Source organism: Etheostoma cragini, chromosome 8, assembly GCF_013103735.1.
Source record: "Etheostoma cragini isolate CJK2018 chromosome 8, CSU_Ecrag_1.0, whole genome shotgun sequence".
Classification (NCBI taxonomy): Eukaryota; Metazoa; Chordata; class Actinopteri; order Perciformes; family Percidae; genus Etheostoma; species Etheostoma cragini.
In genome coordinates, this window is record NC_048414.1 from 25,112,550 (window position 1) to 25,126,930 (window position 14,381).

Consider the following 14,381-nt stretch of genomic DNA (forward strand, 5'->3'; position numbering starts at 1 on the left):
CTGCTTAGAAATTAAGTGTTAACGAGCAGTTGGACAGGTGTACCTAATAAAGTGGCCGGTGAGTGTATATCACACATACATAAGACTAAAAATAAAAAGCACTCACAGAAATGCAATGACCATGATACTGTAAGGTAGTATGGTAGACTGTGTGCAAAAGTCAACAGTGCAGAGATAGAACATTGATGAACTGGAGATAGATGTATGTACAAAGTTTAATGGTAATCAATCTGATAGTTGGTGAGATGTTTCTGTCTGGAAGTGGTGGACTGACCGACTGATAAACTCGTTAGTGTAAAAGTGTCAAATTGGTATGCATCGGCCTTGTTTTTAAATCCTGTAGCAGCGATAATAAAGATTTAAATGTCTGTACTTGAAGCAGTGTTCTGTAGTGTATGGGATCTATTCCCTTTCCATCTGCAGTACTATGCCTATGCATGAGGAGCACCTGCTTCCTTCCATTGCTATAACATCCAAATAAAGCTTCCTGCCTTGTTTTGTATTGTTTATTTAAACATATCTTTGGCATTTATGAACTGCAATTATTTACAGTATTGGCCAACATATGAAACCTTGGTTTCTTGTAAACCCATTAGGGTTGGGAACTTTGTGTGCATGGCACAAAAATAAACAAAATCAGTAAATAGTGGCCTCGTTGAATTATATAAAGTGATACAAAATCTTGTAAGTTTCACTAACTAACATAATTCCATGCCTTTAAATTGCCAGAGGAAGGGGAAAGTTTGCATAAGCATGGCGGGGTCAGGCTTGCCAATACACAGATCACAAATTGGAAGCAGCCTCCCACTCTGGGCCACACAGCCGCCTGAGGAGCTAATATAACTGTTTTGACAGTCACTGCGACACCTGGTGATGCAGAACAGAAAGGTAGGGGAATGGAAGTCCAACGTTAGGTTACAGGATTGCAGTGTTCTGCTGCGATGAGTGTGTTTCAACACATTTTACACGTTAGGAAGTGCACCAATAAAACACTTAAAATCTCAAATTTAATCGCTGTTGCACATTTTCCAAATATGCAGGTATTTCAGATTTTCCTTTTCTGCCCTCACCACAGTGAATGCCGTACAAAGGCCAGCAATTTTTTTTCGTATGAACTTCACAAAGAAAAATTCAATGACCAAGATACAGTATAATGACTTCTTATTCTGGGCCTGGTGATGACAGTGAGGGAGAAAAGGGAGCATCATATCCAGTCAGCTGTTTCCTATTGACCTAAATATGAACTCACTCTATCCCAGACTCCGATGCTTTAAGTTATGCTGTAGGGTTGCGTGTGTAAGAGAAGCAACTCGCAAACATATCAGAACCCCTCATTAATGGTATTTTTAGAAACAAATGCATTTCTGCCAGGCTAGCTTATCTTGCAACTGTGGCAAGGGTGAACATAACAATTTCTACCTTCATTGGCTATTTGTTGGAAAATGAGAGCTTGGGAAAATGGAGATCCAATCTATCTGTGGTTAGACGCTGAGCGGATCTTTCTGGGCTGGTGTAGCTCAAGTAATGATGGTCACAGTGGCAGCATATTCTCACAAGAGATTCATCCATTTCTGTGAAATGACTAGATGGAGGGAGATGAGTTATGGTTTCTTTGATACTCTGGCATCTTGGGAGAAAATGAGAAAGGAATTAGAATTAAATAAAATGAACTTTTTAGATTCATTAGTTGACAGTTACTGTAAATGGAGCATAAACAGTCTCAAGTTGGCGCACAGTAATTGTGTGTAATGTGTCAGAAATCTCACACACAGTCTCCCCCTCATATGAGAAAACCTATCAGAGAAAGTGTGGGGCCAACAAGATTGGGCAGGATGCCTCGCATATATCTTCTTTCTCTCCTGCCAACAAAATGCACTCCCTGGTGATTTGAGGGAGGAAATTTGGAAATATTTGAGCTTCCTCCTCTAGAACACACTTCCATTGCACATTAAAAATAGCCACTACCTCACTGGTCATCGGTCATATTCTTTGTGTGTTTATATTAATAATTGACATTAATCCAAACCTGCAATAACTGAATACCATTTACTTTGTATGTGGAGTGGGCAAGATATTGATGTTTGCAAACTTATGGGGTTTTAGAGCTTTTTTTGCTGAAAACAGGTAATTGTTGTGGGCGGAAAACACTTCGAGAGTGGTGAGAGTAAACCAAAACAGTACATTTGCTGAACTTAAATCCAAAACCTGAAAGATGCCATGAAGCTAATTCTCTGTGGGTTCATCACTATGAGCAACCCCTTTCGTACTTATTTATTTTAGCAAAAATGAATATAAAGTAATATGGCCGGATGTGCTTTTAGTCATGAGACCATCTTCCCTGACTCTGTTGGGCACTGTCTGTGCCATTGGGCACTTTGATGTTTCCATCCTGGCAACTACAAGCCAACACAACATCCTCCGTTTGAATCCACTTCAAACCTTCCCCCTTCAAACTGCAGAAGAGAGAAAAACCCTAAACTGCTTACCAAATGGGACCATCTGGAGGCAGTCGTTGGATGATGGGCACTGGAAGACTAAAAGGCTTTGGGGGGGGGGTTGATGAAGGGAAGGCAGACAGAGAAATACAGAGAGAGAGAGAGAAAGCAGAGCCGCTATACGTCTACCAAACCATGTCGTGAGTCCCTCTCTGCAGGCAGGGCGGTAATTACAGAGAGCAGACAGAGAGAGCCCGACTGGGGGAAAAAGCGGGGATCCTCAAACTGCTGGGTTGCCGCCCTTGGGCTCTCAACTTAACCACAATCAGCCCATCCTTCAGTATAGGCCATGAGAGTAGGGTTCCAGATCAGTGGACTAACACACCATGGAGGAGGCAACCATGGGCACAGATGGCGGTAAAGTCCATGTGAGGCCAGGTAGGTCAACGCAGGCTGGCTTCCACCCCACAAGTACCAGACCGTTGTATAAAGAGTCTGCACAAACCTTACGGTTATTAGACTTGAGGTTGGGTAACCAGTCTACTTTTCTCTGTGCATCTTTGAGGAAACTGCTGACTATAAACAAATGACAAAATTGCATAAAATTCAGCAAAAATTTACAAAACTAAATATAAATAAATACAGATCCACAACAGTTTTTTTTCTTCCATAACCCGGTTGGCATGATCATTAAACCACATGAGTCACCATGCTGTGTCAAAGTGCCGTGTTGCTTCTTGGCCGTCATCGACTCGAAGCTCAGATCAAACTGCATCAGCGTGAAGCGCCCGGTTCTGCCCTCAAACCTGACTTCTCTAATAAAGCTTTCAGGGCATGGAGCGGAGCGCCGGCTCGCCCTTACCAACTGTCTTGAGCGTTATAAATCATCGCTCATGCCCAGGGAGGCTGTGTCCTTCCACGTGACCTGCAACCTTCACACATCCTCACACAGTGGAACCTTACAACATCACACCAGGGCAGATTAATGAGGTGGGGTGCAGCTCATCCCATCCGTCGAGCTCCTGACATGGAACGATAATCCATAATGCCGGTGTGTGTGGGTAGGCTGAAATATACATCAAAACAGCACAAAGTTTGCCGTTAATGGAGAGAGTGACTGCCTTAATTTGCTTAACCCACAGATAGGTTTGGGTGCCGGTGTCACTACCCAATGTGAGTCGAGTGCAGATGTATGTGGTCCACGCGTCACTTTGCGACAAGTAGCATACAAGATGCTAAAAGGCTTCTGTAATGTCAACGCAGTAACCGCGATTTACTAGTATGCCAGCATATGGAAAGTTACACAACATTACACCGGTATTTCTCCTCTGACATTTATCTGGGCTCTTCCATTCTTTCCCTCAGCCCTAACTGCAGATTATAGCAGCAGAGATATGAGCTATATGACGTATGATTCCCATTTTCCAGTGCAGGTGTCAAAGCTGTGTGTGTGGTAATGATGAGTGTGTCCAGGGGTGAGAAAGGAAAAGCTCCCTGGGGCGGTTCGGCATTGCGCAGCATGCAGGCCACTCTTTCAGGCTGACGTTTTAATCGAGGGAGGGGATTATTTATTTTTTACAGTCTGGAGGATAACATTTTTTATAACCAATTCAAACAGGGTTTTTTTTTCCCTTTTGACCGTGGCCTCCTAATGGCCTTGGTTACTATGTATGAAATGCATGACGTTCGCTCAAATTAATGTGTAACCACTGATAAGTACGTGTCTCAGAACACGGCGTCCTAGACAGATTTAATTTTCTCAAGCACTCCCTTCTCACACAAGAATAGGCTACAAAGAAAGAAAGCAACACATCATTAGGTATTCCAGGGCCATGCGAGACTGCCAGACAATCGATTGCAAATCCTCAGGTGTCTTTTTATACCAGCACTGTAGCTCCGAGCCATTTCACACGCGTCCATACGCACAGCACAGTTCTGAATCCTAACTTTTCATCACTCGCTGAGTTAAGTAAATGAATCGGTTTCACAGCCGAGAGCAAAAAAAGTACCATAATCCGTCTTCTCACAGAGAGAAATCAATGTTGCACTGTGACAAAATATCCATATTTAATTATTCCGCAACTATTTATCATAAACATTCACTGGAAGCCACAGAATTTACTTTTAAACACACACTACATAGAACATCAACCATATAGGTTCATTTCACAGCATGAGGCCTCACATTCTGTAATACTGATGCCCTCTGAGCTTTGGCAGACCATTATCTTTATGATCCATAAATTACTGTCGGACTCACAGGTGAAATATATCCCACCTATGAGCTACAGGGTGCTGGGTAATGGCAAGCTTGCAGTTTGATTCATCGTCATTCACACTCATTCAGTATTTTCCATAATGACAGCTTCTGTACCATTACCGAGTCATATCAGCTTTTTTCCACACAAATACAGCAATGGCAAGTTAGATCAGTATGTGTCCAGGGCTGTTTTTTCTTAGCAAAATTATATATATATATATATATATATATATATATATATATATATATATATATATAAAAAATATCTCCCTCCGTTCCCGGGTAAAGCCCAAGGGGACAGGAGACTGCTGCTAATTGCAAGCCATGAACCACACACACATGGTGTTAAAAACAGATAACACTGGATGACTGATGGCCCGTGATGAAAAACATGTCAGAGACAGAATACGTCAGAGAAAATCCCCAGGCCGGAATTGGTGAACTATGTCATTCATGCATTTCATAAGATGCCTGCAATAACTTGGACCAAAGCTCACATAGTACTGAATAACATTCTGTTAATATTTCCAGCAGAATAACCTGAGTTTGGCTCTCTGTCTTACATTAAAACCTGGGAGGCTCGAGGCTCTCCAGCAGCCACACAGCAGCTGACTCGGCAGCAGCAGTCATAAGAAGTGGAGCCTCTCACCTCGGCCCAGCCGCTCCCTGACAGCTTTATGGACACAGAGCACCACCTTTCTTGTACAAGAGTTGCCCGAATCACCTGACCAGAGTACAAAGTGCAAACACTATAGCAACTCTACCATAAGACGAGTGTCAGACTTCCAGTAAAAAAGGCCTTTGGGGATATTAAGCAGGACGTGTTCTCTTGTTCTCTATACAGAGCAAAGTTGTGAAGACAATAAAGGATGGTGAGGTAGTGTGTGTTCACTCAGCTGAGTGTGTTTTAAACAGCTGCACCTGTTGATTAGAAGTAACTGATTGATTGGTACTGCTAAGGCAAAGTCACTTTATATATATATATCAGTACTGGTCCTTTTAAGAACAGGTGTATCCATGCCTAATAGCTAGAAATATGAGCACATTATTAATTCAATATATTGGCTATAAAAGAGATGCAACATAGTGATGGCAGGGAAAAAAGGAAGCCTCTGACCTACATCGATGCATGGATGGTGCACAACCATGAGCCTGAGGCACTGACAACCATTCAGCCATCAAATATCAAACGGCCAGCCATGAGTAATGCATTACCCCGCGTCACAGCAGCGGGGCTGGACCCATGCACCATGCTCGCCTTCTCACACACTCAGCTTCAAGTGGAAGCTTCAGCTTGCTGCCTATTTTTCAGGAAATTAATAACAAAATGCTGTGCGAAAGTTTCAGTTGGATGCACATTCGCAACTGTTGGGGTAAAAGGGACTTCTGCGTGGTGCTGTGGGGGAGAAAAGCCGACATATGTCTCCTCAAGAGATCAATTAGTTCCTCAACACAACACAAGACTTGGAGCAAGTCCCGACTCTGGAGACTGCAACACTTTGCAGTGAGGCATTAAAGAACACTGCCTATTTACTACTGGCTTCATCAGTCAAGGAAAACTATAGGGATGCCAGGAAGATATTGCTGAAAAAATGCTGCAGGAATGATAGGAATATCATTGGAAATGTCAAAATACATGATGCCTATGAACTCACTAAAACACATACAGGTGCCTGTAGGAATAGAGCAGTGGTGTCCAAGTTACTGGCACACCAGTCAGGCATTTTAATCACTCTACAGCTCTTCAAAGCATCATTGACACATTGGTAATTGCATTGGAAAAAGCTCACATGAGTTAACTGCCAGTGTTGCTGGTGCCATATAATACTGCTCATTCAGAGTTATGGCAGCATAAGGATTTTTGCTTTGGTCCAGATATGATAAAGTATCGGTGAGGACACATAGTGGAGCCAGTGGCGTTAGTGACACGAGGCTGGATGTCATTCATTTGCCCAAGTACCTGTCATCGTAGCAAAAATCGGCGCCCAGAGTGTTGACATACAGGACCAGAGCCACGGCGCTGCACAGCAATTCTGCAAACATTTCTGTCTCGCACACACGCGGGGAAATAAAAATAAAAATACTCGGTAAAAAAAAAGAGACAGAGTGAAGCTGCAAATCCCAATCTCGTTTCCCTCTCGGTCCCCGTCTTTGTCAGGATGTCTCTGCAAAAACAAGTCCGGTTTCTCCCCCCATCATTCTCGGCGAAGTGCACAAAGTGGATAATCCATAGGTCGCTTTTCTTTCTAACCCATGTTGGGTCTGAGCTCGAGAGCTTTTCACCCTGCTGGGAGTTGACCGGAAAACAAAACCCAAGCTGCGTTTAAGTGAATCCGTGACAGCGAACCGCGCGCCCGGCCGACACGGAGGACGATCAGTGCTCTGATGCTCAGCGGCCCCGGCCGGCCGCTGCTGGATTATCAGCCCTCCGAGTCAGCCACAGAGGCAGCTGCTACTTCCGGTTGGACTTTCAAAATAAGGCTCGATGATTAAAGTGACATTTGACGAGCAATGGATCTGTTATGGATAGGAATCACCAGACGCCAATATCAGCACGATACTTATACCGCGATACAATATTATTGCGATTTTACACATGTTGCAATATTCTGCGATTTATTGCAATTTTATAATTTTATTAGTTATTCCCAATTTTAAATGATGTCCCCAAAAGGAAACTTTGTCAACATCTGTTTTATCTAAAAAGATACATTTCTTTGTTTGTTCAAATCACCTCAATTTTATTGCTGAAAAATGAAATTTGTTAAGCAGACAACCTGCCAAACACAAATATATTAAAAGATCCATACTTGGAGTCTGTGCATCGATGCAGTATTGCCACTGAAAATATTGCAATACTATGCAGTATTGATTCCCCCCCCCACTAGTAGTGCTTAAGACAACATGAGACATTATGGAATGACAAAGTTTTGTATAGCACAAATATCAGATAAATTAGGACTGACAAAATATTCAAAATCGTCAGCTGTCTGCAATGACTGAAAGTACATTTCCCATTACTTATAATTATAACTGAACTCTTCCATTTATCACTATCAATCCAGAATAGGAATACTTCATGTTGCCGCTCATTTAAAACAGCCTATGATCCACTTCTGCATTAACTGATCTTTGATTATTTACATTTTTTCATGAGATATTTTCATCTAAAACAGCAATTAGCAAAAGTAGGTTGCATAGATTAAATGCATTAATATGAGTTTATCTATTTTACAGCTTCTTTAGTCACTTTTTGCTTGATTTATAATAAAGCTACAACTTGTGCTTTAAAACTGAGATGCATGTGCTTCACCTCCGCCTCTGCTCTTGGTGTCTCTCGTTAATTGACAGTCGTAATACAAACACATGTGGAGTTGGAGCGCATGCGCACTACCCCTCCTCCGGAGATGGGGATAAATCACACTACATGATGCTGAGAGCTGTTGGTAAGGGTCATTTACTAACAGTGGTCCATAACATGGAGGTGGTCCTCAGAGTGACGTTCAGGGACATCTAGGAGTAATTCAGGTTGATTTGGTTTCTCCAAGCGTTATCATGAATATTTTGTTTAATTCAACTATTATTTCATTCCCCAGGAGTTACCAACTTAATGAATGTAATTTTATTTCAATCAGAGATGTCATCTACCAACAGCTGCATAGTGTAAATTATGGTATAAGCTGTCCTGTATCTCTTATTCCTTCATTGGGATGCATACTAATTAAACAACAAAGCTAAATAAAGTACAGGCTGCTGTTAAATAATCTATAAATCAACTGATTATACCTTATTCTGATTATGATAAGGCTTTAATAATCTAAATATAAGTGATCACAGTGGCTGAAAACAGCAAGAGGGACATTGTGTGTATGTGCTTTGATTTCTGTTTATTTAAAAAAAGGGTAAGCGCAACAGGCTAGTTGTTTATGTAAAGCTACTTTATAGTCTGATTTTCATTGGAATCATAGTTTTCTGATTGAACTTCTGTCAGTCCACTGACTAGATTCGGTTTGAGTAGAGAGCACTTTGATTAAAAAAAAAGAAGAAAAAATAAATAAAAGAGTGGTTGTCTGATTAAATCATGAAGGGAAAAAAAACTTTACTTGATGTGAAGAATACAGAATGTGACATGTTCATCATACTTGCTACTAAAAGTCTCCTCAGTGTCATACGCAGGAATTGCTTTCCATTGCTTTAGGCCTTAACATTGAGTACATTATACATTATGCATTGCTACATTATGACTGGCCCCAAAGTGACCAGTAGAGGGCTCACAGTGCATGATGTCTGTGGGGACAAAGTACAACTAACATACTCATTACTTCAGTCCCTGTTGTACAACTAAACACATTATCTTTAAATAAAAAAATAACAAATTCTCTCATTTGTTGTCCAATTATTATGTCATTGTTCCAAAATGAGGAGTAACAAAAATGTCTGGTTATTGTCATACTTCTCTGGTTTGAATCATATTTCTGAATGAACAACATGTGTCAATTTCCAAAAACAATATACAGCACATTCAAATCAAGGTCTTCCACTGTTCTTGGATTTGCTTCCATATTGAGGATGTTGCGCAATGTAAAAAATTAACAGACCAGCAGCAATGAAATGAGAGAAAATAGAAAAATTGTAACAGTGCTCCACAGACAAGGCATCTAGCTTGGCCCACCGCGTATTGATTCAGGGTTGCTTCAATAGACAGAGTCCATCTGTCGGAGCGGACGTCAATGTAGCCTTTCACAGGACAGCGGCAGAACAGTACGACGTAACACATTTCAGGAATTAATTAGACTCATCAGAGAAATGGGAACCAGGCTTTTTGCTTCTGGTCTACGATTCACTGAGGACTGATTAAAAAGATCCAACCCTGTTACCATATCAGGTTCAAAGCCTGACATACATGCTACAAAGCCACACTGTTGCTTGTGCTTTTTTATCCTCCCCTGGCAGACACAGCAACTACATTCTGTCCTATGGTTCCCCACTGGTTAGCACTGTGGCCTCACAGCAAGAAGGTTCTGGGTTTGTTCTGGGCCTTTCTGTGTGGATTTTGTATGTTCGCCCCATGTTTGCGTGGGTTTCCTCTGGGTGCTCCGGTTTCCCCAACCATCTAAAAACATGTTCTAGGTTCCCCAGCCACTGGCTCAGATCTGGAGTTGCTCCGCGGGCGCTGTAAGTGGCTGCCCACTGCTCCCCCGGGATGGGTTCAATGCAGAGAATGAGTCCTGCTACATTTATGTATGTGTATGTGACATAAAGTACCTTTACCTTCACCTATGCACATTATACACACCCTTTTTCCTTTTTGAACTTTTTACTTTTTTTAACTTTACATATACCTTTATATGTCTGTATGTATGTACATATGTATGTATGTATGTATTATGTATGTATGTATGTATGTATGTATGTATGTATGCACGTATGTATGTACAGTATGTACGTATGTACGAATGTATGTATGTATGCATGTATGTATGTACAGTATGTACGTATGTACGTATTTATATATGTATGTATGTTTGTATGTATGAATGAATGTATGTATGTATGCATGCATGTATGTACATATGTGTGTATGTATGTAGTACGTATGTATGTATCTATGTATGTATGTATGTATTGTATTTATGCATGTATGTCTGTATGTATGTATGCATGCATGTACATATGTATGTATGTATGTAGTATGTATGTATGTATGTATGTATTGTATTTATGTATGTATGAATGTATGTAGTTATGTATGTATGTATGTATGTATGTATGTATGTGTGTATGCATGTATGTATGTACAGTATGTACGTATGTACGTATGTACGTATGTATGTATGTATGTGTGTATGTATGTATGTATGTATGTTATTTGCTTCTGTATTTATTGTTTGTTTATTTTTATACAATTGTTTTAATGCATGCACACCAAAGCAAATTCCTACTTCTGTAAGTACTCACCTGGCAATAAATCTATTTCTGATTTAGATTTTATATTTACTCTAATACTGCAATTGAGGTACATTGAGTTACAAGTACTACCTGATTATTTTCATTTGATGCCACTTCTACTTCATTATTTTATTTTTTACTCCACCTCATTGATTTGCAAGTTATAGTTCCTTCTCTAGAGCTGAAACATTTTCATTTTCTTCCTAAAAAAAGACTAAATGATTGACAGAAATGAATTGGCTGGAACTATTTCGAGCATCAATTCATGATATAAGTCAATTTTCAAGCAAAAATGCCAAACATGTCCTAGTTCCTATAGTTGTATATCATATCATATCATATATAAGAATTCACTTTTCTTTGTCATGTGTAATATTGTAATGATTATCTTTATGTTTTTGACATTGGATTTAACATTTTGTACAGCAAAGGATTAATTGACGAGTGTTAGCTGCAGCTATATATTTGACAAGATTAAGACATTACATACAAAACATGTGCAAAGCTTATAAAATGTCAGTAGAGGAGGGAGTACTCAGATACTTTACTCAAGTAAAACAAAATACCACATGCACCTATATTGAAAATGTTTGCTTGGAAATGTGAAAGTGTTTGATGCCTAAAAATGGCCCTTGAATGTTACCATATTCTATTTGATCTCATTGAATTATTGTTACTGATTTATCTGCAGCGCTGTTGTTGTCTAATTCCCAGAATTAGGCAGTTTACTGTCACATAAGACAAGGAAGAGAAGTACATCCTGACATTTGAGAAGCTAGAACCATGTCATGTTGACTCAAAAATGAATCGGAGATCAGTCAATGTACTAATTCATCAATCAAGTCAAGTTGTTTTATATAAAATCTCACATAAGAAAATCATACGTTTTGTATGTAAAATCTTCTTCTGAAAAGCTAGCGGATATTTGCAATGTAGTAAAATGTACATTTACCTCTGAGTGTAAAGTGGCAATAATCAAGTAAAGTACAAGTACTCAGCATTAGCTTCACCCTGACCAAATACAACATTAAAATCCTGCTTACATAATGCATTGGCAATGATAATCCAATAATATAATACATATAATATTAACACTCACCGCTCGCTATTTCTGTTGCAAAGTTATACTTTACTTAGATGTTAATACTTATTTTAACTCATAATAGAGTATTTATAAGGTGCAATGTATTTACGTTGTGTCAAAGCTACTTTTACATATTTACTCAATAATACCTATGTGATCTGTGTGATAAATGTTGATTTTTTTAAATATTTATATTGGATTCTTGCGAGGGAATCATGGGTACTGTACATCATGAAGATAACCTTCACACATGTAAAGGGGCCACCAAAGTGAAAACACGTGTACGTGTGTGGGTGAAAGTGGGGGGGGCTTTTGCCTGACGTGTGTGACGGAGGAAGACCTCCCTGAATGTCTTTGGATACTGGACGGTTTGAAAGAATTACAGGGACACTGCTTTGGCTGTTAGATAATTGCAGGTTCAGACCCGTGTCTGAAGGCCAAATCACTTCTGCATGGAAAAAAAAAGCAAAAAGGAAACGCGAGTGTGGTTGAACAGAAAGTGATGCTTAACGCAGGCTCTCCTAAGTATGGCTTTGCACGAAGCCAAGAGGCTTTATCGACTTTGTGGGTGTTTTGAAGGGATTGACGTTCAGCAGAATATCAAGCAAGATGTGTCATGGGTCCCCTCACGTTTCTGCTTTTCAACCTGTACCCAAAAAGAGAGTTTCCAGCGATCAGGAAAAAAAACATGAGATCATTAGTTCGTCACTGTGAATATTCATCTCGAAGCAGCTTGCTCAGCAGTAAACTATCACAAGTAAATTACTTTTCACTTCAGACTTGATGGCGCAGTCAGAGATAATGTGTCCCTGACGGACGGATCGAGTGGAGGTGGAAGAAACATGTGTCCGTCAAGCAAGACGCAGTGGCATTTCCATTAATATAATTAGTCGGTTTTTCATTTTGGAATTCGCCAGTCAATCCATGTGATAGGTCCATTAACTGTGACAGGGCTGGAGGAGGATGACGTTTGATGGATTTTCTGCTGTTAAGAGTAAAGGTCTTGGGAGATTCCAACTACCTGGTTGTGGGACATTAGGAAGATCACATTGAACCTAGTCCCTCTAAAATATATATGGAGATAACATACATCCTCCTCTACACCACATTTCAGTATGCAATGGTGCGTAGAGAGCAACATATCCAATTTAAAAACCAATTAAGTTGTGAGTATAGCAGCTGGGTGCTTTGTATCATCAAAGCACCCAGCTGCAGCCTGCTGTTCTCTCTCAGGTTGTACCTGCCTAAATCACTGGTAGAATACATAACCCATGGTTCTTTGACTGTACCCCTTTTTTGCCCCTTCAACTAACCACCAAAATCTCCCATCAAGCAGAGTCTGCGTCTTGCTTTGAACCCCGGAGCCCCCTGCAGCGGCAGCCATGCTGCAGTCTCTCTCACAAGTCTGAGCAGAGAGGCAAAGTCTTGATCTTTGGCGAGGAAGGGAACCAAGTCTTTTTCTCTTTTATGTCCGAAGTTCTGAGGTGGATTCTTGTTCTATGCCCAAATGAAAGCAAGCTGGAGTTGGTAAGCCATAGATGAATGACTTTGACTTTTTACTTTCATTTACCCACCTTCTCAAGTGATGAGCACAGGAGAGAATATAGCATTTGTTTGCACTGTTAGCCTTTTACATGCAACGTGATGCTCAGAAGGATCAATGCACGGCATCAGAAATTAAGATTCAATAGCAAGAGAGAGAGGAAGGTGGTATTTAATGGCACAAAGACAGAGAGGAAGGACAACAAGAAAAATAACTGTAAAACAACTAACTTTACAGTTTCCATGGTGCATTTCAACACATTGTGTGAAACCTGTAAAATTAAAGGAATTTGTTTAAATTATTGCAATTGTTAGCAATGTAGGCTTGAGTAACTTCAAATTCTTTTTTGATTAAGCACCAAGAAAATGCCAACCCAACAGCAGCCTGCCATAAATTAAAACAATAGATCTCAAAGTGAAGTTAAGCCGGGGCTCAGCATGGCCAAGAACTCCCATCTGTTTATGCTATACAGACAGGCATTGTCAGAGGAATGCTGCGGCTTTCTTTCAGAATGTTTCCTGTTAACCTAAGGAAAGGGGATAACTGCAACTGATCAGGAGATCATTGTGGTGGTGATGGTGGTGGTGGTGGTGGCATGCTTCCCATGAGTGTATGGATAACTCCGCCAGCCCATTAGTGTCCTGCCAGCCGCACGCCGCCCTATGTCCTTTTCAGCACGGTCACAGACACAGAAGCACTCGTTCTCATCTGCATAATAAAATTACCCGGAGCAAGGTCTTTCCACGGATGAATCAACGTCTCCACTCCAGAGTCAATTGCTGAAACCTCTGTTATTTTGAACCTCTTTGCCTCTATAACCCCACACTCCACTGCACATTAGAGCTGTGTGGATTCATGCTGGATCCTTGTATAACCTTTAAAAGAAGGACATTTATCTGACTGGCTTTTTTCTAAAGAGCACAATGACCCTCTGCTGGAGTAAGCTTTGTTTTTGCTTCAGAATGTCCTGCAGATATCGAATGCAGCCACATATACAGTACGGTAATGATTTTCTTGGAAGTCGACTTCCCGTTCTATCATTCAACAAAGAGTCAATAAAACTCTGCCTTGGGCCATGAATAAGTGAAATAAAACATAGAGATTGTTGAA

General features: G+C 40.5%; 1 protein-coding gene across 1 annotated transcript in view; it reads right to left on the reverse strand.

Annotated features, from left to right (window-relative positions):
• The window catches only part of tmtc2b (transmembrane O-mannosyltransferase targeting cadherins 2b), a 110,358-nt gene extending 103,281 nt beyond the window's left edge, over window positions 1-7,077 (reverse strand). The window contains exon 1 of the mRNA XM_034878348.1: window positions 6,656-7,077. Within this exon, the coding sequence (XP_034734239.1) occupies window positions 6,656-6,738 (83 nt within the window). The 5' untranslated portion in view covers window positions 6,739-7,077. The remainder of the gene's footprint in view (window positions 1-6,655) is intronic.
• Between the last annotated feature and the right edge of the window lie 7,304 nt (window positions 7,078-14,381).